The sequence below is a fragment of the Pithys albifrons genome, chromosome Z (genome assembly GCF_047495875.1).
Source record: "Pithys albifrons albifrons isolate INPA30051 chromosome Z, PitAlb_v1, whole genome shotgun sequence".
In the NCBI taxonomy this organism is placed as follows: Eukaryota; Metazoa; Chordata; class Aves; order Passeriformes; family Thamnophilidae; genus Pithys; species Pithys albifrons.
The window spans coordinates 49,378,243-49,401,922 of record NC_092497.1 but is presented as its reverse complement, the minus strand read 5'-3'; the positions used below and the strand labels follow the sequence as shown (position 1 = coordinate 49,401,922).

The following is a 23,680-nucleotide window of genomic DNA, read 5'->3' as shown; positions in this document are numbered from 1 at the left end:
CCAAAAGGGTGAACGTGAAGAGGTGCTGTCATGCTAGCCCTGAGAAAACAGACCTTTGTTGCCCATGTTGCACAGGACAGTGTGCCTCTCAAAACACTACAATTGTGCTTGTGGAGAGAGCTAATTAGTTCTGCCCCCATTTGGATCACAGTCAGCCCCTGTGGCAGGATGTATGCCTTTTGTGGTACCTAAGTATCTTAGAGTTTGGATGAGTCCTGCCCCAGGCAACAACTGCACAGTGTAATGATCCAGGCCCTGGCGTGACTTCAGAATCCTTCCCTGTTTCCATATGTTCCTGAACTTGAAGAACTCTGTTAGCACCAGGAAGACCCTGCACTGTAGGAATGACAAAGCAGGAGCTATGCAGACAAATGTATTTTATGAGAAGCAATTACGGAGCTGGGCATATCTGTGTGAGAGGAACTGAGTAAAATATTACTAGGAAAGGTCTGGTATAACTGTCATCCCTAAAACTGGCAACACACTGGGAAAGGGAGTGGGAGGCTATACAAGAATCCTCATTTACTAGAGAGCTCTCTATCTGTTTCTGGAGATTTATGAACCTCATAGCTTGTTCACTATTAATGTCTTATACTCCCGAGAATCCCTTGTAGGTCAGAATAAATTATGGCCTCCCCCGCCATGGCAAGAACAGATTTTTGTATCATTCTCCAAAAGGATCTGACTGCACCACAGAAGATGAAACAGCATGGTGTTTCTTTTGAAGCAAAAGTAAAACTAGTTATGCTCTGTGTCTGAGGTACTTTTTTTCAGCAAAAGAAAGATGAACAATAGATAGTCCCCTGGAAATACTGTTTAGCAGCTCTTAGTTGGAATAAGGCAAAGCTAATATGCTAGGAGCTTTCAAGACTATTGTATTTAATCTCTGTAACAATATAGTAATTTTAGCCTAGTGAGAAACCATTGCAACTCTCCCCCCTATAAAGACCTTGAATCTCTAAGTGAAAGGAGGTCTTAGCCATGTCCCAAGGCAATACATAAAGAGCCTTTAGCTTCTTCCCTGTCCTTCTCTAGAAGTGTCAGATAACCAGGACATGATAGAAGGCATTTCGATTAGGAAACAATATACCACTGAAATGTTTCAGGATGTAAGGGACCTATTTAAAAAAAAAAAGTACCTTGGAAATAGAGATGATGGTAGTTGAGAGGCAGACAGTTAATCACAAATATCAGTGACAGCAATAGGACAATAAGTCTTGTTTCCAGCAGATGTTTTTGGTTTTCAGTTGTCAAATCTCTAAGGAAGGGTGAGAAGACAAGGGCATAGCATATAAGGCCACCACCCACAATATCTTGAATCCATGTTTCTCAATTATCTTCCAGATACTAAGATTTAATACCTGTAAAAGCCCACACCAGCCGTAGAGATCTTCCTAACAAAGTAAATCAAAACAGATGTTTGGATGTTCCAGCATGTTTGATAAAAGCTTAGGAGTCAGGCCTAAAATTACAGCTTCATTAATCAGGCTCCAACTCACGCACTGCACTGTGCTGTAGGAGTAGCTATGAAAAAAATAGGTATGTTTCCTCCTAATCGTTTTGACTCTTGGGAGACACACACAAAGTCATTTGACTTGACACAAACAGCCTACAGTGTGTTTCCTTTCTGCCCAGCCTGAATGCAAAATGGATGTATCATGTGGGCAGAGCATTACTTTGGTTGCTGGTAGTCTGTGAGCCAAATAGTTCTTTACTGTTTGGTGTCTAAGAGGTGTGCAGCATTTTGTCTCATGTCTTGTGGCCTGCAGCACTCCACAAACTATGTGACCATGCCCAGTAACAGAAGACACTGAGAGGTCACAGCACTACTGTTTCTCTGCCTTACAGTTGACTACTACTCTTGTATTTACCAAAAAGGGTGTAGGATGGATATAGGTTGTGACCTGAGAAGGTGCAAAGGCCAGGAAAACATGTAAAGGAAGTAGTAGATCCTGACCCAGAAAATCTTAACTACGTTGGCATAATCAAACTCCAAAGAAGGATTAGGACCTCCTCACAGCCTGAAGTTCTGAAAACAACCAACCAAGTATACAGCCCTGTACTGGTACCCTAGCACCACTCTTCACATAAGGGGCAGCATGCCATTTGCTGTTCAGGCATCTGCAGGTTACTGTTTGAATCCACTGTGTACCCCTAGAAATGCCTGCTTTGGAAGATGAATTAACAGAAAGGGCTGTCACAAATTATGTTGTCTAGCACATGGGGACTGGAGTCATGGAAGCATGTGAGGCTCTGTGCAGCACTCCTTATGGACCAGCAGGACTCTCCCTCCTGGGGCACCCCCTCAAACCACACATTCACTCCGGCTCTGTGCAAATCTCCATTCTGTGCGTAGCCCTGTGCGAGCTACAGCATTTCTAAGTGGGAGCTTATATTGTTCATACAGTAATCTTTGTAAGCTGAACTTGAAACGGCTCTTGGAGATAAGACAGCTGAAAAAGACACTTGTCCATTCACTTGTACATCCATCCCCAGGAAGCCAAGCGCCACAGCCTCACCTAGGGAGTATGCTGGTAAGGTCAGTTTCCTCTCTGCTCAGTGTACCACTGGAGAAGAGCATCACAAAGCAAGGACAAAGCAGCACTTGATCTCCTAGCTCTAAAGGTATGTCAAAATCCCTTAACTTCTCCACGTCTCCACTGCCACTGCTGGAGCAGAGGCCTGCTGCCCTTTGGTTATCATGTGTTGTACCAAAAATATTATGATCCCTCCATTGCACTGTATAGGACCACAGAGAGGGTTTTGCACTCACAGCAGGCTTCACATGCTCTGTTCTGCTTCCAGTTATTTCCCTGCAGTTTCAAACTACATGCTTTCCAGAAGACTTTTTTCATTTTGAAGTGGGATTTAAACTGTAGTCATGATGTCCCTTCCTAATTGTGCCGCAGCAAAATAATTTGGACCGTGGCTGAAAACGTATGTGAGTCTTCCCAACATAGTACCATAGCACCATAGGAGAGCTGAGCTCAGATGTAAAGATGATATAGCATCCTGGGGTATCCCATCAACTGGTCACATGCTGAGTTTGGTATAGGAGATATCACATGCAAACCTTCATTTGACATCTCTCCTCAAATACAAGTCTGGCAGTGACCCAATCCCATGCATTTGTGCTCTGTACCACACTGTCTATCTGTAGCAAACTCTATGTTAACATAGGCATTTTCCACTCTGAAGCAATGGTATTAACCTATTTTGAAGCTGATTTCATGCAGGACAGAGGGAATAAAGCACATTTAATGTAATCAATCTTGCATTTTTAGCTGAGACAGTGCTTAGGTTGCATTTTACTAACAGCAGCATCTACGCAGAACCAGTATGTATCCCTGCTGCAGAGAAAAGCAAACTGGCAGGAGAAGAAAGGATTGTTCCTGGCATCATTTCCCCACCTACACAGCAGAAGGCAGAGCTGTTTCAAGCCAAGCAATTATCCTCAATTTATTATAGTAATGACAATAGTGAAGGGCAAGGCTAAAAAATCTTTCTGGACACGGCTGACAAGCAAGGATGGGGTTTCTGCCAAAGGGATTGTGCTCAAGGCTATGAGTGCCCGATAAGTGTTCGGAGTGCTTACATCCCTTCTTCTCCTGCCCAAAGGGTCTGCCTTTTTGCCAGCGGAGCTGAAGCTATCCTTGTGCTATACCTGTCAGATGCCTGCAATGACCCTAAGCAGCGTAGTGGGGACTGACTGGTCTTGCTTCTGGCCACAGGGCTGGCATTCTGACACCGTCACAGTGATGGAGCAGCAAACCCTTCACAGATTTTCTTCCTCCTCACAGCTGTGTTTCTCTATCTGGCAGACTGTGGGCTCCTTCTCTTCCAAACTAGGGATAGTGACGTGGTGACTGCTATACATTGGACAGTGAAAAAAAAGACATTGGGCAGAGAGTGCTCAATCCGAGATAAACTGATTTTGCATATTTATGTACAAAAATTGAAACTAGCCAAGACTGGAAAGAAGCAATCAGTCTCTGTTAAAAACAAACAAACAAACAAACAAACCGAAACCAGAAACCAGAAACAAACACAAAGAAAGAGGTCCTGCAGCTGGTTGAGGTTCAGTCAAAGGATGAAAAACCAGTCTACAACACTCAGGGCTCTCAGCTCTGGGAAATGGGGTTGCCAGACCTTGGTTAACATATCAATTGTCAAAGTGAAACATAGCACTTTTTCTTGCCTTTTTTTTTTTCTAGGGAAAAGCTAAGGAAGACATTAGCCAACAGTTTATTACATTCAATGAAAATGACAGAAAAAGTCTGATTTGAAGTGTCAGAATCTAATTTTGTTTACATTTCTTTCATCCATTTTTAAAGATAAATGCCAGAAAGGAATGTCCTTTACACAGTGAAGACATATCATCTTCCTATGTATTTAAACAATACTGCATTTCACAAATTGGAAAAAGAAACAGTAAAAACACGTTTCAAAGAGAAGGATTCTGGAATGATTTTTGCTTTGTTGTGTCTTTATGCATATATGTCTGTAAGTATATATCTATACTTAATACCTTTTATTTGTCAATTTTCTACCCTTTCTTCCTGGATTTTCATGAGTACATGCTACCACTTAAAGGGAGGACAGCTGCTTTTGAGGTTGTGTGACTTCAGTCTTGGTGCTGCCAGAGGTTTCCTCTGTGATACAGGCTAAAGCACAGAGGTATCTATCTGTAAGAGGGGCTATTGACACTTAAGAGACTGTGAATTCACTCAAGCAAGGCAAAATATTTGTAAACTGTTGCTTATAATGTTATTATTGACTTATGCTATGTAAAATGGAACTGGTGAGTATGTTTCTTTAGTTATCAACCAGGCTTATAATGGATATGCATGCAGGCTGCTGTCAAAATATGGATGGTGTTAAGTGGACTATCACTCCACTATGGTTCTCCCCATTTCATACCATGCAAACTGGGGTCCTAGATGGTCCTGCACTACACTTTGCTGATGTCAGCAGTGATATTGCAAAGCTCATAGCACCAAGTAATCACAGGCTATGGCAATGCAGGCTAACAGTGAGAACAAAGTCATCGTTACATCTGCAGCAATGCCATTCTCTATCTGCAGGTCTAGATATTCCTACATATGCCGCCCTTACATTTTCAAAAGAGAAGGTGATGTGTTCCCCTCTCCCTACCCCCGCCCCTCCCCGTCCCCCCTTCCACTTTTCTATAGTCCAGATTAGGTGTACCTCTCTACATCTTGAAACCTGAACAGCCTCTGAGCATTTCAGTACTGTTCAGCATGCCGTCCACATTTCAATCACATTTGCCATTTTCACATCAGACTGAAGCCCATTAGCTGCTAAACTGGCTACTTCCTGGTGCTCAGCTGAAGGAAGCACTTTGTTGGAAGTATAATCAATCTTACCACAAAACTCTGGCTTGTACTCTCTCAGGTGATTAAACAGTCACATGGGAGAAAAATGACACAATTCAAGGCTTACTCTCAACCAAGCTAGGACATGAAAAATGGAAAGTGTCACTACATTACTTAGACTCCCTTACATCACCACTCCCAAAAAGGAACCATGAAGTGCAGCCCCTCTGAGATGGACTTATGCATAATTCAAAACATGAGCTGCCTTAAGGAGCACAACTCTATCCAAATCTGCTGAGAATTAGAAGCAGCACAGGCTTGAAGGTTTCTCAAACAATGAAAAGGGCAGATCACTAATAGTGCAAGAAAATGAAGTACAGGAAAGACTGAGGTTGAGGTCACACATGGGAAGTCACAATTTGACAACTTTAAAAGCTCTGTTAACAAGTGAACATCCTCAGAAGCTTCTCATAGTTTTACAAGTATCACTACATTCATTGTCCTGCTACATAGCCTTCTTATGCTTTACGAATATTCAACCTATGAGCTCTCCACAAAACTGTAATATAATGCTTTTTAAATAACAGGAATTTAAAGCAGATTAAATGTTAGATTTCAAGGCAGCATTCCAAGATTTCAAATTATCATCCCAACATTTGTTCTATTTTTACATTCAAACACAGAGAGGTTGAGCTGGAACTGAAAAAGTAGAGACTATTTCAAATCCTGAATTCGCCACAAGGTAAAACAAAGGCCAATGTAACTTAACTGTCCATTAATTTTCAGTGAAGGCTAAAGTCAGTGTGCAGGCAGAGTTGTTTCAAGTAATTGTTAACATGAATTGACGCAAAGTCACTGGAGGGAGGGATTTGTATTTGCTAAATCTTTTCTCTTGATGAGATTGGGATATGAATCACTCACCTTGGGGCAGCAAGTTACTGTGGTACAATTGGTAACATTCCTGGTTGGTACACACATTTTTCTCCTGCGGTTCATGGAGGCTAGTTAACCCCCAAAGGAAAAATTCCAGCAGTTTAACAAGTTTATCCTTAAAAGAACTGTGGTTAATTTCTAGCTTGAACAATCTGTTTTCACTCAGTCTTGCATGACGCAGATACCTTTGAAAAATTTGAAGACTCCAAATTTTATCTTATGTGACCTGTCATTACACAAAAGTACTGATCAAATTTTTTTTCTGATCTTTCTCTATTGATTGACATTTTAAAATCTTCTTTTGAAGGAGCAGTATTTACACAACTTGAACAACACTTGTAAATAGTGCTTTTTTAAAAACTGTGCCTGAGTTTCTGGTAAGTCATCATTTTGGATTAATTATCAGAAAAAACCACTATCATTACGTCATCATGACCTGTAAAACAGAGTAACTTTTGAAAATTAAGATATAAAGTAAATCTAAGTTAACATCAGACAGTACTGCTGGTATACCCTTTTGCTAAAAATCAATGTGTATTAGCATCCTGAAAGCATCAGTAACAGCCCTAATAAGACATTACAGATAACCTGCAAAAGCAAAAGCAAAACATAACCATATATTGTAACTTGTGAAACCTGCTAGACATACTAGAGATAGTAAGTTTAGATACCGAATTCTTCTTTGAATGCTGGCATATTGACAAGCTGTCTGGATCTCAGTCCTGTTCAGGAAATGTCAGAATCTTTTTTCTGTCTTCTTTGTCTTCAGCCCCCTCCCCTGCCAGCTCTGCCCAGCTAAGTGGCTTCAGGGACCCTAATTTACAGTTCATAAATCTGCTTCCTGTGCTTGTAGCAGTTACCTGAATAGACTTACAGAACATATCTTTTTAATCCTTCCTCCAAATTTGGAAAAGGAAAAACTGCACACATTAAACGATCAATTATCAAAAGTTAGGAAAATTACAGGGTTGCTTGAAAAGATACTTATATGAGAGGCCTCCATTAATCTCTACAGCATGGTAAATACAAATTCGCGGAGCCAGCAAACAACAGAAAGGTTGCTAGCCATGTTCTTAAACATCCACATGTTCAAATCCTTTTTTTGATGCCTTTTCGGGCCAGATGCCATTTTATAAAACAAAAGGAGAATTTTAAAGGTATCTTTCTGTTGACTGACTTTGAAGACAAAACTGGGTCCTAATGGATTCATTGGCTTTCTCATCCTTTCTTTGGCTTTTTCAGCCTTTCTTTGATTACAAAGAGAATACATACATAGTTGCATGTCCCCAAAATTATGGAGCTGAAGAAATTCTCAAAAATTGTTACTAATAATGTTCAAAATCTATTACCACTATAACTAAAAATCTCTAAAAAGTAGAGCGGCTGACTAACCTCCATGAGGCAACTGCTGGAGTGCACTAAAGGGTTTTGAACCAAGTGATGGGAAGGAATTCAGTAACAGAGACTTTGCGCAGTCTGCTGCACAGGCAGAGCAGAGTGACTGTAGCCCTTGGGTGGCTAGAGAAGGCCGGGTGTAAGGGACACTTTTTTGGATCTCTGTGAGAAAGAAAGGAGCCCATACTTGGCATGGATGGATGTCGAGAGGATCTGCCCTTCAGAGGATCCATTAGAAATGCAAAATGGATAGAGTGGAAGATTGCATTCCTAATCCAGATCCTTATCGGGGGGAGGAGCTGCTTTGGGATCTGCTGCACGTCCCAGACAGACTGCAAGAATCTGTGGCATTGGGGAACAGATTCTTGCTACTTTCTTCCGGTCAATAATGTATCAGTCCTTCCCTGCTCTCCTGTGTGTGAAAGGTATAATGACTTCTACCCAGCTTCCTGGCCTTTTCCCAGATACTTAATAACGGTAAGCGCTCAAGCCTCTCTAAGCTGCTGTACCAATACAGCATGAAGCCTTTTGTCCTTCTTCCTATCCTGTGCTCTGTAATTCCTGAAATCATACCAATAGGCTCACTAGTTGGTTCCCTGACCAGCTCAGACAAGGTACATAAATGACCGTTCCTCCATTCCCCTGTGGTTCTCCCTCTCACCCTGATGCCCTTCATTTCCCTTGCTAAGGCGGTATTACTGTCACACTGCTAAATGTCCTGCTGAGCACACACAGAGACCAAGAAAAGCTATTTTGAAAATACAACGTCTTGAAAATCCCAGCTATTTTGAAATTAGTAGCGATTGTGACTTTCTTGATATGATCATGGCCCATTATTCTCATGTCCTGCCATGATAAAAGATGCTAAAGCACAATGCAATGGAATTCGTTACATAATTGAAATGTCTTTAAACTGGGTAGACAAGAGTTATGCAGACACTAAAATCCTTCCATCTCACTAATCCTTGCACTGGGGCTGTTTCCACTTTTGGATGGAAAAAACAGATGTAGGAGGAGTTGAGACAATAAACTGAATGAAGAGCAAAGTGATACAGTGGTCCTTGGGCCAACTAATTGGGAAATGCCAGCAGGGCACAGAGGGAGGAATCTTCAAAAGCAACAGCAGAAGTCAAGCAAATAGGGGAACTCTGCACAGTTAAAACCATTGAGTCCACCTTCTGTTTACCCAAGAAGTCTTGCTGAAGGCATACTTCAGAGTCGGACAGAATCAGATGGAGAATGAGGGAGCTAAAACTCCTTTAAAAAAACTCACAGTGTTGCCAAGGCTGGGCATGATTTTTCTTGTCTTTTGGACTGACCCTTACAATTGTTTTTCCACCACAGCAAGAAGCAGTATGCAACTTCAAGAGTCAAAGAAGCAGGTTAGTATGGGTCCTTGCATGTGTAATCATAGGTCTTCTGCTCTGAATGAACATTATAACTGATTTACTGCTTAAAATATTGAACAGTCACTGGTTCACACATGCTACAGTAGCCATATGCTACTTCATGCATCTTAAGTACTTCTGAACAGTGACCAAGACACTGAACAGATTTTTTTGTCATTCGCTAAAATTTTAGACTAATCCATGTATAAGTACTGTATCAAAATTACAGCTCTATTTATCTGAAAAATAATAAAGCATGAAGAGCATGAAATAATTCAAAGACTGAAAACAATTTCCTCCATGGGGAGAATTGTGGAGCTCAGCCTGCCTGTCCTGTCAAAAAGGCTTATCCAAAGCTGAGCTGATTACAGTGTATATGAACGTCTGTGAGTGGAAAACACACGGCATGAAAGAGCTTTTTAACCTAGGAAAGAAAGGTGTAAATGAACAAATGGCCAGAATACAAACATATTTTCAAAGTTAAAGTTGGTGGGGTTTTTTTAAAAGAGATGCTAGAATAAGGGATAAGGAAGACAACATCCTGCTCTCAGGCTTAACACCACAACTAGCTGGGGTCTGGAACAAACCTTAGTCAGGATGATATTGTGTCATGTAGGTCATGGACCAGTGCATTCTAGCTCTCTGCTGGGTCTGACTGGGCTACAGACCTGAGAACCTTTATGACAGTGAAAATTAAGGCCATTTCATGCAAACTGAAAATTAATTATTCAGGTTAATTTAGTGTAGGGAAAATCCGATGTTTCTCTTCTTGAGATGCTGTTCTAGCTGCTTTACACTGGCTTCCATTTACCCTCTTAGCAAATTCAAGTAACTTTTATGAACTCAGAGACTTTTTTTTTTTGCCTAAGAGAAAAGCTTTGAATGAGCTTGACATTCTTTTTTTTTTACTTTGATCTGTCTAGTCACATGAATTAATTAATGGTTAAAAACTGTAAAATTCAAATATCTTTCCACAGAAATACTGAACTATGTCATAAATCATGCTTAAGATCACAGATTCATATACTCATCCCAGTGCTATGTGACTACCAATCCAATATAGATTTCCTTTAATCTCAAAACTGAGGTGATATTCATTGCCAAAATAAAAAGCTGTCTCAGTTCTGAGAATGCACTGCCAGCAAGTTCCAGGATAAAGCAGAGATTTAAAAAAGTGAGGAAGAGGGTAGTGAAAGCATATGTGAAAAAGCTTAATCAATTCTTGTGAGAAGATATACACTGAAATAAGGCTTTTGTAACAAAACGATACAGGAGCAAAGGTAATAGATGAATGCTACAATACCACCAATCTTGTCCAGAGCTGAGTGGACCTTGCCTCTACCTTAGCTTAGAGAAGCCTTAAGTAATGGCCAGCCATGTTTTACTGGATTTGTTCCTGCCCTTTTCCTCAGCTAAAACTTTTTATTTTGTCTCAGTGACTAAGACTCTACTGAGGAAGGGGGTGGGGATGACAGATTGAATGAGACAGGTCAGGGTGTAAATAAGCAGACTTTACCCTGCCCCAAAACAATGCATCTCCCCCTTGCAGGTCTCAGTGGTTATGCTCAGGCTCTTGAGTTTAATATGTACCTCCTACTGAGTATGGTTCTTCACATAATGTTCTAAAGTGAGAGATCAAGATGTCATTCACAGTGCTCACTCTCCAGGAAACTGGGCCCTCTGCAGTAAAAATAGTTAAGATAGCCAGTGTGCCTAATATAAAACAGTCTAAAAAAGGCAGTGCCTGCTACTGCCTGTGGTCTGCCTGGGGAGAAAGAGGGCAAAAGGCTTTAGCAGAAGATGCTCCAAAACCATCTATCCATCTCTGAAGTTACACACCATGACTCAGTCCTTCCTTGATTTCATGTGGCTTGAACATGCTCTAAAGCATAGACTCCTGTCTTTGTTTAACTTAGTATCTTGTAACAAAAAAGACAACTATGAGTCAAAACAGATCTGAATTCCTCAAAGAAAATTATTCTCTTCCCTCAGTGAGAAAAAGTCCTTTCTTCTAACTAGGTAAATCAGACATTTTCCTTTCAGAATTCTTTTATCACCTGCCATGGCATCTTTTAGGGCTGTCTGCCCGTTCCTGAGAGACAGCGCAGTCTCTGCCCAGGTACTGTCTGCAGCAGATTGGCATCACACATGCTCTCTCTGAACCAGCTGCCTCATTGCATTGCTATTGATTCTGAGTTGAATTTCTGCAGCAAATCTATTGCATTTCCATTAGCAAGATTGTAAATGATGAAACTGCTTGTTTGCATCATTCCAGCTCTGCACCACAATTAACCTGCTACTTAGCTTCTAGCAAGCCAGATTCTGCTTTCTCATTTGATGCAGAGAAAGACTTCTCTGTAACCAAAAGTTAGGCACAGAGAATCTGAGTGCATTTATTTGCAGTGCCTTAACAGCAAATAAAACAGTACAATAAATACAAAAATACAGCAGATACAGAACGAGCATAATTTCAGTCCCCTGCAGTTGAAATCCAAACCCTGAGATTTGTAACAATATCAATTATTAATCAGTTTTGCTTAGAAACCTATGGAGCAGTACACTCTCGCACGTAATTTTTAATAAAGAAATAATGGCCATATACTGCATATACCTGTTGTAGTTTCTACACTCACATAGGCATCTATATATAAATGAGGAGGGTGAATGCAGAAGCTCCATGTAGCATAAATACTTGACATTCGCAGCGAAGTTTACAAACGAAAAAGAACTTTTAAAAAATAAATACAAGTGTAAACTACTGTTTTGTACTGACAAATTCAGACTAAGAAAAAATACTTCAGAAATACTGCTTTTTCTCCACCATGTTCTGTGCATGAGGCCTGGTGCATGAAGGGAAATCCACAGCCATTGGGTAAATTTGAAAACCATGAGTTTGGGATGCTTGTCTAAGAGAAAGAAACACAGGACACATCAGTACACTTTTTTGCATGTTAAACAGAAAAACTGTTCCCAATAGTGAATGTTAAAACGAGGGATAGTATAGACATAAAAAGAACTAAAACAAGACATTTGTCTGAACAAACTGTGATTGCTGAAGACATTTTAAAGACAATGTGAACCAAGCGGACTGGGGAGAGGAAGTGTCAGTTATCACTTTAGAAAGCTTAATGGACCTGAACTCCCTAAAAATTGCTGCATCTTATGTATGTCACCAAATCAGTCCCTACAAGTGTTCCTGTCACAAGAACATACATCTGTAAGCCACCATGACCTTTGGAATAACACAGAAATAGAGACTGGTGGGCTCAGTACAGTGGCACATGCTTTATTGCTGCGTGTTAATGGAGGCCCACTCGTGTCTCCTGGGCCTACTGAGATCAGCACCTCTTTACTACACTTCAGAGTTAGGCTCAGAACTTGTTTGGTATCTTAACTGTGATTAATTGTGACTTTCCTGTGACAAACGTTGTTAATCCACAGGACACATCAAAGAAAAGTCACACCTTCAAAATGAGTCCTCATATTGAATAGTAGCTATTTAATGTAGAAACTGAATTGCAAAGGTAGTCTACCTGTAGACTCATCAGAGAAACAGGGTTATTCCTGCTGCAGTCTCTCTGGTAATCTCCCTGGGAAGGTCTCTCCCTTTATGCTGGATACAAAGCTGAAGGCTAACTTGCTTCCCATTGCTGGTGCTTAAGTCAGGTGTCTGAAGCAGATCAACATCAATATTGTATCAGAAATGCAGCAACATCTGCTTTAAGGTTCTCTCCCCCCGAATCTTCAAACTTTGGGGAAAAAAAAACATCTGTCCTGTGGTCCTGCCCTGCACATAACAGTGAGCATACAAAAAGCTGGCATATAGCCTGTGCAATATCGTCTTCTCTTCCCTCCTGTGACTACAGCCCCTGGCAGCTCTCTGAGGCATCCCTGAGGTTTCTAGGCATGAACTCTATGGTGTTGTGATGGGTCAGAATTACTGTTTCAAGAAAAAGAACAAACATTGCATGAAGCTGCCATGAACAAACTCTGTTCATAAACTGAAGCACCTATAAGTGGAGGAGGACGCTCCCTGTAGTCTGCCATCAAGCTATAATACAGACCTTCTCAAATCACTTTGTATAGGAGAAAGGACATCAAATGCAGAGCTGAGAAAGAACAAGGGGAAGTGAAAGACAGAGAAAAATTGCAAAGAATATTTACAGTATGACACAAAAAATATAGGTACAGGATAGTTTTCATTCGATTTTTCTATCTCTAGCTCCAAGAAGATGTAAGAAACTCAGCCACTGTGCCTGGATAACTTTGGAGGGGAGCTGATACCATTTCTTAGGTAAACAACCACTACCAGGCCTCAGAGGCATCCTTTTAGGAGGATGAGGAAGCAGCACTGTTTGTTGATGCTGACTGAGCATATCTGAAGTGGCAGCAGAATCGGAAATGTGAGAAGGGAGCTGTCCCAGTCAGGGGCGGTTGACAGCAATGCAAACCCCTTTCTCCACATGGCCACATTTTTTAGGTGAGGGCCAGCACAACTGAGAGAGGAAGGAGCTTTGTCTGCCTTCCAAGAGGCTTGCACATGTCCAGTGCTGCACTGATGCACCCACCTCTGCATGTTATAACCAGCACAGGACACAGAGGCAGGGAGATGGAGACATGCTTGTTGATCATCTGCCAGCCACCAGCATGGCATAATGTGTGCAGCTGGCCATCAGCACATGGTACCTGAGGTGTCCAGGGAAGGCAAAAATGAAAAGGATCCAGGGGCAGTGTGGATGTGCTGCTAGGGACATGCACTCTCTGGACCCTGCTCTGCTTTTGCTCTGCTCACAGGAAAACCAATTCCAGCAAAGTCATGCTGTGGTGTCTATCTCCTGCTCTGTCTCTTGTGTGCCCCACGCTGCTTCACCAAGTCACAAGAGTTGTGGTCCCAAAGCCAAGGGCTGCTTGGCTACCTCTGTCTTGGGGCAGAGCCAACACGCAGGAGCACTATGCAACTTCAGTAGAACTGTCACCACTGAAAGGTAAGCCCCACATCGAACTTGCAGGTGTTTTGGGAGGAAATATGCTTAAATGGAGTGAAAAAGAACTGGGAAGACCTTGAAAGAAGGGAGTGGTTGGTTCGCAGGAGTATAAAAATAGTTATTGCAGAACTACAGATCTGAGTTTATTACCAGCCTGGATAAAAAGTGGAATTGTATTTAAACCTGATAATGGAGGAAGAAGCAAAATTTAGCTCCTAAACTGAGTTAGCACTATTAAAATCTGCATGTCTTCTCAGAGGAAGGGAGATTGTAGGTTAGTGTGTATTATTATTTTCTGCTTGCAATAAAATCTTCTCTTGTGCAATTATGCTAAGATTGACAAGCTTCCTAAGTATGGGAATGCTTTGGAGCATTCAGTTTTTCTGTTTCAGCAAAGGAAAAACGAAATTAAAATACAAAATGTAAACCAAATGGAAAGGAACATTTCTGTTCTGATAAAGAGCAAAGTATAATAACAGGAGTGAGACCAGTCTTGAACCTAGTATGCCAGACACAATTACAAGGATTGTCTCCCTTCTGCTTTCTCTTACAGGCTCCAGGAGAAAGAAGAACCAATTAGCTCTCTGCAGACTATGACCTTGAAGGATACAGCTTTAAGGGGAATATGCTGAGTAAGACAGAAAAGAGAAGAGAAAAGGATTTGGAAAGTCATGGAAGGGCTAGATTCAGAAACAGTACATCAACAACAAATATGAAATGTGTCAGTTCTTTTTTATTTCTGCACTGGAAAAAATTCCAGAGCATAAGGGACTTTCTGGGAACAAGTTACCTCACTCTGCCTGAAAAGGGAAAAAGGACATTGAGAAGAAAAATAAGGGACGATCCAATTTGCAGATGCTACTTTACAAGCCATGTCACTGAGAATTTTATAGCTGTCAAGGCATTAAAAAAAAGTTAGCACTGATGTAATCTGTCAACCTCTCCAACAAATCTTACTCTACATAAAACACAATGATGTGTTTGAAATGCAGCTGTTTCAAAAACCCCAAGACAGAGCTATTAGAGCTGTCCAAAAAGTTCTTTTTATGCCCTTGGAATTCTTAGGCAGACCTTCTGCAGTGTATTTTTCCAGCTATATTTTCTTATTTTTCTTTGCAGAGAATTACAGCTGCTTACCACAGTCAGAATGATGTGCCGCAGTTAGACCAAATTCTGTCTACAAAACCTTCTCCCTCATAGCAACCGAAACTTGACTTGCTGCCAGGTCTCCCTCTCCTTTCAGTCTGTAGCTATCTGGAAGACTATGATGCCTTAAAACACTTTTCTGTTTAGAAAATTAAGGCACTAATGAATTAAACAAAAAACTTGGAAAAAAACCCTCCAAAAAACCAAAACAAACAAGAAAACCCCCCAAAATCTAAAAAAACACCCCTCAACTCAATCATCTAACTTCTGGACAACTATTTATTTATTGCCCAGATGTGAGAAGATCTGAATGCAGAAAATGGCTTTTTGTCAGTGACTGCTCCAAAGAATCTCTTCACCCCCCACCTCCTCCTTCCTTTACTTCAGAGAATAAGTTAGCATCGCCACTGATAAATATTTCCCTCACATATGGACATTCAAGAGAAATTCTTGAGGCAATTTGCAACCTTATAAAGTAAAAATTGCTGTCATATATTTAATATCACAATATTTTCACTACCAGAAAGAATTATACATCAATAATATTAAACAACACAAAACACTTTGAACGGTTCTATATAATTGCTAAAGTTGTTAATTCAAGTAATATCACAGACAAAGCCCCCTGTCATTTAACAGTACAGGAGCATTTCCCTATTAGAACTGTTTCCATCAGAAAAAATTACTATTAATCCAAAGGATGGTCATCACCATGACCTAAGCAAAAAGGAGCAGGGTTTCTGCAGGAATATTTAGGACCTTCTTTCAGTGATTCTAGAACTGCTGTTCAAGACTGACTCTCAGCTGAAAGGGCCATTTCTGAAATCACTGTAATTAGGCTCTTTTTCACTGGGAACGCGGTTGGCCCAAAATGTTACATCTAATCCAAATGTCAAATGCTAGGGCCAGCGTTAGTGGGGCTAAACTCAGTAGTGACCTTCTGCTGACTTCAGGGCTCCAGGGTGAGGTCCCGTATGTAACATCTCCAAGGTGGTCAACTTGCAGCATTACAGGGAGGGCATGAGGGAAAATAAATGACATGGGCATCTGCAAGGAAATTTGTGACAAATACAATTATTCACTCTGATTGCTGCAGCTTTTCAAAGGAAACCTCAGCTCTGTGCTCTCAGCACAACGTTATGCTGCCTTCTCTTTTACTAGAGTTGCACAATTGTACACAACTCAGGAATTCCTGGCTTTTGGTGGGTTAAAATTATGAATGTCAAACAACACTTCAGCAATGCAGCATTTTGATGCTTTATGATCACTACTGAGAAAGTAATACAAGTACCCTGGATGTTTTTGTTTTTATGATGAGCAAAGACTAATTCAGAAATTGACTCCTCCTGCATCAGCAAGAATGCTTTCCTGAAATGCCCTAGAAAAGGCAATGAACAGTATATGAGAAACATTATCAACAAGAGTCAACTCCTAGAGATGGGGAAAGACACAGATAAATGTGTGCTTTGCTCTTAAGAGAAAGGTAAAGATCATAAGCTAGATGCTGAATTAATAATTCCCAGTTTCTAATTGCTTCAAATACGCTGTCAATTTTTCTCACTATTCTGAGTGTTTCAGGAGGATGACAGGGATATTTTCCAGCAACAGATTTCAGGAAGGATGTACCAGATGTGCTCTGTGGGCAAGGCAAATAAAATGAACATATATGGAAGATCCAGTACAGGACACAAATCAAATTTATAAGAAAAACAGAACATGTGGAATAGCTATCAGATAAACAGTAAATTGCGTATTTCCCTATAAGTGGATGCAGAAAAAAGGGTGGTGCTAGCCCTTTACAAAGGTCCCAGACAAAGCCCTCTTTACTCTGCACACTTCAGAACTAAGTTCTAGATGCTCTCCTCAGTAGGTAACCCATGCTATACCTGTCTTAGCACACTTAAGCTTTGCGTGCCAATCACGTGTCCTCCTTTTGGACAGTCACAGAACAGTGTAGTGCCCCTTTATTTTTTTTTCTTGTTTATTTTTGGTGGAAGGGGGGAAAAAACCAAAGAAACACACTGCTTTTACTTACAAAGTTTTGGAGTGGTTTGGAGATTGGTTTCTGTTGCTTGTGCCTGAGATGCTGTGGTAGGCTCCAGGGCAGGTGGTGACAGCGAAGGTGTGGCAGAGGACAGCAACCCAACATCTACGATGCGGTTATACAGAGAAGGCTGGAGGAATGGCTTGGAGGGCACAAGTGGGCTGTCACTTTGCACTGTCACTTCAGCCTTGTTCTTGGGGCTAGGTACGAGGAATGGTGAGGCATACACCTCCGAAGGCACCCAGGCAGACAGAGCTGTAGGATCCACAGCACTCTTTGGGTCTTGTCCTATCCTCCCAGGGTCAAGGTGAGTAGGAGAGTCATATTCAAAAATCTTGTCCACAAAGACCCACTTGAGGCCAGCAATGCAGAGGCAAAGGCTAAGCAGGCAAGCCAGGATAGGGGCGATGCAGATCTTTTCAGAGTTGAGGCAGCCCTTCAGTCGCTCTGCCTCCAGGCACACACAGCAGGTTGTGGCAAGGCCTGCTATCCCCTGGACTCTCCTGTCCTCTCTTTGGGTCCCTGGCATGTTCTCCTCATGCGGGAGCCCGTTAAGGGATGCATCAGGGCTCAGCTGGGCTGAGGGGCTGGGGAAAGTGTCGGCAGCTACTTCAGACATGTTTAAGCATCAGCTCTCAAACCGCTCACCTCCAAAAGGCCTTAACTCTATCACAGTCCATTACTGTGAGACACAGATAAAAAGAGATAGTAGTAATAGTCACAGTGCTCTGCAAAAATCAGAGTGGGAGTTAATAAAAGGTCCAAGCTCAGCAACGTCATCCAAACTGGGAGAGGAGTAATGCACAGGAAAAATTAATTCCCCCGGTCCCCCTGCCCCCAAGCCCTCTGTCTCTGCTTCTTTGAAGTGAGAATGGCTTTGCAATTACTGACTTCCTGTTTGCTAGCCACTTTTACAATTCCTTAAATGCCTTCGAGCAATTTCAGATCTTCTGAAGGAGGGAAGAAACATTCCCCCAAAAGCAAGCACAACAAAACAAAACGGGGAAGGAGGGTGACAAGAAAAAGAAAACCATGAACACTGAACAAACCAACCAGATTAAGTGAACCAGTAGCCCAGAGCAAAAGGCAAGACTCTCACCTTGAGCATCTGAGGCTGGTATCTGCTTAGACGAAGAAAACAATTGTCATGCGGTAGAAGGAGCAAAAGCAAAATCTGCAACAACAGCGGCAGCGGCAGAAGTGACAGTAGCAGCAGCAGCATCCTGTCGTGTTACAGCGGCGGCTGAAAGAGGCTGAATCATTACAGAGCAGCAGGTGCTCGCTGTCTGAGCATCACTGCAAACAATATCATTACATAGAGGTTTGAAAGGAAGAGCGATGCCAAGACGGTGGTAACTCCCTTTCTCTCCCCTCCCTCTTTGTCCTTCTTAAGCGCTCATTCACTTTCCTCCATTCCCCCACGCCCCGCTCCCCCAGCCCCCTCGCAGCCTGTTTCCCTGCCGTACAGATTCGCTTCTGCCTCCCCTACCCCACCCCCCGCCCTCTGCAGGGCTGCTCTGAGGGAAATCGGTACACCCAGCAGCGCAGAATTGTCAGTGACTTCCTATTTTATCCAATTAGAAGGAATAAAGGCCATCAAATCAAAGGGAGGGAGCGGGCAGGAGTTGCGCACCCACCCTTTCCCTCTCTCCAGGCAAAGCGTGGCTAAAGGCGGCGGCGGCCATCGACGGCAAAGTCCTCCGGCAACGACCGGGTGTCGGTGGGAGCTCTTTGGGCTGAACTGGGCTCGCTCAGTCTGATATTCGATCTCTCCCAGGGGGAAGACCTCTTTCCATAAGCAATTTCTCCCTGCCTGACACCTAGAGACAGCTTTTCTTTCCAAGCTCATGAATAAGTTTTATTCTTTAGGAATAGGGCTGGGATGCATCTTAGGTCAAGCAGAGGGAATAAAATACTCCAAACTATTCCCACTGCCTCTGACAAATTTGCATTTAAGTTACTACAAAGATGTTTGCATAATTATTTTTTAAAATTCCATTTTTCAACCTCCTCTCCAAAGCCCTCTCCAGAAGCAAAAAACCAAAGACTTATCACAATTCAGCTCCTGAATGTACTTTTTGAGAGCCTGCATGTTCCTAGCATATACCATCACTCCACTTTCAATTAAATTAAAACAAAAAAAAAAAGAAAAAAGGAAAAGTCAAGGAATATTATTTAAGGCTTACACTATATTCTTAAATTTGGCTGTCATTTCTCACCTCTACCAATACTTCACATGAGCATTTCCACCAGTACAGTAATATACTGGCACATCTGCAGTCCAGTTAACATAACGAAATTAAGATTAGAATCAGATCTACTCCCAGCCTCTTTTGTCCTCCACAGAAAGTACACCTGTGAAAGACAAGGGGCTTTTAACACAATTTCCAGTTCCTTGGACTTAGTGAAAGCATTTGCATTGAAGATTTGCTGACATGAATCTCCCTTTCTCCTTAATATAAATGGCTGCAGATGAGCTAGGAAACAAAGAATCCAGTGCTACAAATTGCTCTGAACTCATTTTTGCTGGTATCTTAGTCAGGCATCTGAAAGGTAAATTCCATTGTAGTTGCATGGTTTTGGTAGTGTTAAAAGAGGAATCTGGCTCTACCCATGTTCTCTGTCTGCTTCCAGCTCTTACCATTCCAGCCACTCCTTCCATGGGAACATTAGTAACATTCACCAGGAAAAGGTTTATCAAAATCTCAGTGAATCCCACAGTGTTTGCACAGTCTGCCATGTCAAGGACTAACTGATGGATGTCTGATCTCAAAGCTTTCCTGTGAGGCTGTAGTAGACAACTGAAGTAATCACAGTACTACTACCATCAAGTGCCTGGAGCATCTACCTTAAAGCACAGTCGGTGATAATACTCTCTGGAAGAATGTTAAAGATAAATCATCATACAATCTAGCCTACATTACCACTAAAGTGTCTGGTCCTTAGGTTAATGATGTGATCCGTAACCTCAGACAGAACAAACAGCTTGCATTGCATATTTACATACATGTCTTCTCCTATTACAAAGCACATGTTCTCCTTAGCTGGTAATACCTTGCATGAGCGCAGCCTCTATCGAGCATCTCAAAACCTATTTCAAACAGCAGTAACAACCCAGCCACTGTAGAAAGTGTTAACATCACCACAGCATTACTGTGACAGCTGTGGTGGTCTGTGGGTATGAGTAAGCAAGGTTGCTAGAGAAAGGATGCATCTTTTATCAGACTAACTGACAAATCTGGGAAAACCAGACATACATGCACATACACAAGCTGCTCCTCAGGTGTGAAGCTACAGCATCACTCTTCAAAGTGGAGCGCAAGCTGAGAACCAGCCCGCAATATTGTCTTTGTTGCACAGATGAGATACTACAGGATCTGAGTCCTTGGCAGAAATTTTTTGAAATGTCTTTCTTTCTTTATCCATGTCTAATTTTTCAACATTCCTGTTTTCAGTAAGACAGTTTTCCCTGCTGACACACGTCTCAGAGTTTGTCCAATCCACTGCCTTGTTCACATCCTTCCTGCACTGGTCTTCCTGTCAAACTACTTGTGTTAAACCTTCTGTAATCTTTGCTACTCTCAATCCTATTCACATTTAACTGCTCTTCTTTAAACTAGGTTTCTGCTTTGCTTACGTCTTTCTGATTCTGTGCTGAACAGAAACGCACGTGGAGATCTTGCACCTTTCTTACAAGGGTTGTCACGAAGTTAAACTGACCATATACAATACTGCGGAGCTGCAGAGGAATGGGGACACATTCAGGAGTTCCTCTGCATGTGAGTGTATCGCCTCACTTCTCACCGTGCTGCCAGAGGGGCCATCAACTTGCACGGACCGGCAAAGGGCTCTGCCAAAAGGCTCCTGCCCCAGCCTGTCTGGCTAAAACAGCCTGGACAGCATCTCTCCCTGCCTTTTTCACACCCTCTTCCAACAGCAGGGCCCAACCTGCCCGCCCCAGCTCCTCCCGGCAGGCAGGCAGGCAGGCAGGCAAGCACACCAGCAGGCACACCCCCGCCGGCTCCGCGGCCGCAGTGTGTCCGTGGTCTCTGGCTGCCGGCCAGGCTGCAGTGCCCTCCTCCGCTGCGGGTCCCTTCCCCCGCCGCACTTCCAGACCTGGCGCGCAGGCTGCCTGCCTCAGCATCATGCAGCTATCAGCATCTCTGACCAGACCTCCTCCTCCCCTCGTCCCCCTCCCCAGGGAAGCCTGCAGAGCTGATTCAGCCCCCCACGAGCTCCAGGCGCTTGCAGCGAGAAGAGTGGAGCGGCAGCTGGCACCTGCCCCCGCCTTCGGAGATGCCCAGCGGCTGCCGTTATTCCCTGGCCAAGAAGGCAGAAGGGCAGTGCTGAATCATCGGCCAGGCAGCTTTCCTGGCCCCATTCCACAGGTGACCAAAGTCAGGGCCAGGACGCAGGCTGCGTGCAATGCTGCAGTTCGATATCGCACGGGCTGGTTCCTCTCGGGACCTTTGGGCCAAAATGCAGCCCCGTGCTCTTTTTACTGCGTCGGGGTGGGTAAGGTAGCGCCACCTTCCGTCACAGCTCTCGAGACTGCAGTAAAGACTGGTTGATGATGGTCTCTCACTTTTGCTGACTTTGGGGTCCTTTCTGCTCCTCTTATCCCCAAAGCAGAAATACTTTATCCCGGAGCTCCAGTTTTGAGCTTTTTACATTTCTGTGGTGATATGCTAGCACTGGCATGCTGTGCTTAAACACGGGTTCTGGCCCCAGCTGGAGGAGATCAGTGCCCGGGAAAGTCAGCAATTTGTTCTTTGGAAGGGAGACCCCGGAAGAAAATGAGGAAGCATGACCTTGGAGGTAACCGAGGTTTACTGGGGTAGCCCATTGATGGTAAATACAGGAGGATGAGGAAGGAAATTACTTGCCTGTTCATAATTAGGTTAGCTCCTTTAGCAAAGATTTATTTCTGATTACCATGTGGCTTGGGCCTCTTAGGCTTAGAGGAAAAAGCAGTTTGAGTCTGTGCTAATGAAGCTAATCTATGACTAGATTTGGACTCCTGCCATATGTAAATGACAGGTTGAAACTCAGAGCCTTAGAAAACTGTAATTTTATTTAGTGGAGTGTTTTTATAAAGAAACAAGTAATTTTTTGAAGTTTCATTCCCAAAAGACTCAAGGAGATACACAAAACCAAAGGGCAGCATTAACCTTCATGATGTGATAAGGAACATATTCTATCTGTTTACCAATTTTAAGGGTGCTGAAAGGAGGCTGACTTCATATTACCAAACTGCAGAGGAGCATTCTCCCTGCTCAGCCACAAATATGTGAATAGGTATGTGACCATGACTGACATCATCCTGCAAACTAGAGCAGCAAGTACCATTTAACTCCACTGACCCTTCAGTCATACCATAATCAGACCTAAACCTGCTGAAAGTTTTGGAAAGCAGACTCAGTGAATCATTCAAAAGGAAGCCATTGGATTTCAAATATTTATCTGCTTTAAATAAAGTCTCAGTAGTCCACAAGACTATTCCCTAAGAATTAACTACTTTCTTGCAACTACTGGGACATTAGGAAATTAAAATATGTCTTCACAGGCTCCCATGGCTCTGCTGTATCACAGCTTAAGAAAGGATGTTTAGAGGACCATACGTCAGTACAGGACAAGTGATCTCTATACCTGCCCAGACCACTGTTTTCCTTTAAGAACATGCCAGTTCTCCAGAAAGGAGCAAGCAGCAGTATGAAGCATCAACCATTCCATCATGTGTTTGATTGCACCCCCTTTTCTACCACACATTGAGAAATTAAAAGCATTGTAACCAGGAATCTAATAAGAAAAAAGTGCATGTTCTTTAAAAAGAGATTGATGAGGAAGATAAAAGGATCTCGTTTTATTGATTGCACTTTCTTCAAATTAAATAAATGCATTATTTAAAGATGGAAGAGTGACCCAAAGCAAATGATCAGGCCCAATGAGTGATATCACTGCCAGCAGTCATAGTGTGGGAAGAATGGGCTATCACACATGGTTCAAAATGATTCATTTATTCATTCTTCCAGTGTTTCACCAACCTCCCTTCCATAATGCATCTCCCTTGGACTGATGCCAGCACTCACTGAGTCCTTCCAAAAGCCCTTACTAGGAACCTCATATCTCAGCTCAAATGGCACAAGGAGAAAACTTCATTTTGCTTCTATACTAGTCCTGTCACCAGAACTCTAAATGTTAAAATGGGACAGGCTGTCACCCGCACATACACATTGTATTTTTCACCTGATGGAAAGCAAACATGATATTTGTAATAGTGCTGTTTGTATGCCTCTGCCCGTTCCCATCACCTTTTTATTTTTTTAAATCCTCTGATCATTTGCAGTCATATGTGAGTGAGAACATGAAAATGAAGCCCATAAAAACCCATAAGTGCAGCAAAAATATGGACCTTTAAGCACATATTCAGTCATAGACATGAGGGTAAATATG

General features: G+C 42.4%; 2 protein-coding genes across 20 annotated transcripts in view; both read right to left on the bottom strand.

Annotated features, from left to right (window-relative positions):
• NRG1 (neuregulin 1) overlaps positions 1–23,680 on the bottom strand; it is a 483,648-nt gene that overhangs the window by 78,633 nt on the left and 381,335 nt on the right. The window contains exons 1-2 of one of the 19 annotated variants that reach the window (XM_071580234.1): positions 18,327–18,414; positions 17,219–17,909 (exon numbers count right to left, since the gene is read on the bottom strand). The exons of 15 other annotated variants lie outside the window; for them this stretch is intronic. In XM_071580234.1, the coding sequence (XP_071436335.1) occupies positions 17,219–17,846 (628 nt within the window). In that variant the 5' untranslated portion in view covers positions 17,847–17,909; positions 18,327–18,414. Of the gene's footprint in view, positions 1–17,218; positions 18,252–18,326; positions 18,415–23,680 lie in introns of those variants that run through there. 3 more of the 19 variants (XM_071580250.1, XM_071580249.1, XM_071580237.1) reach the window with 3 other exon arrangements.
• LOC139684371 (uncharacterized) lies at positions 18,283–18,597 on the bottom strand. Its single transcript, XM_071580257.1, has one exon. The coding sequence runs from the start codon at positions 18,447–18,449 to the stop codon at positions 18,285–18,287; it is 165 nt and encodes a 54-aa protein (XP_071436358.1). The 5' UTR covers positions 18,450–18,597; the 3' UTR covers positions 18,283–18,284.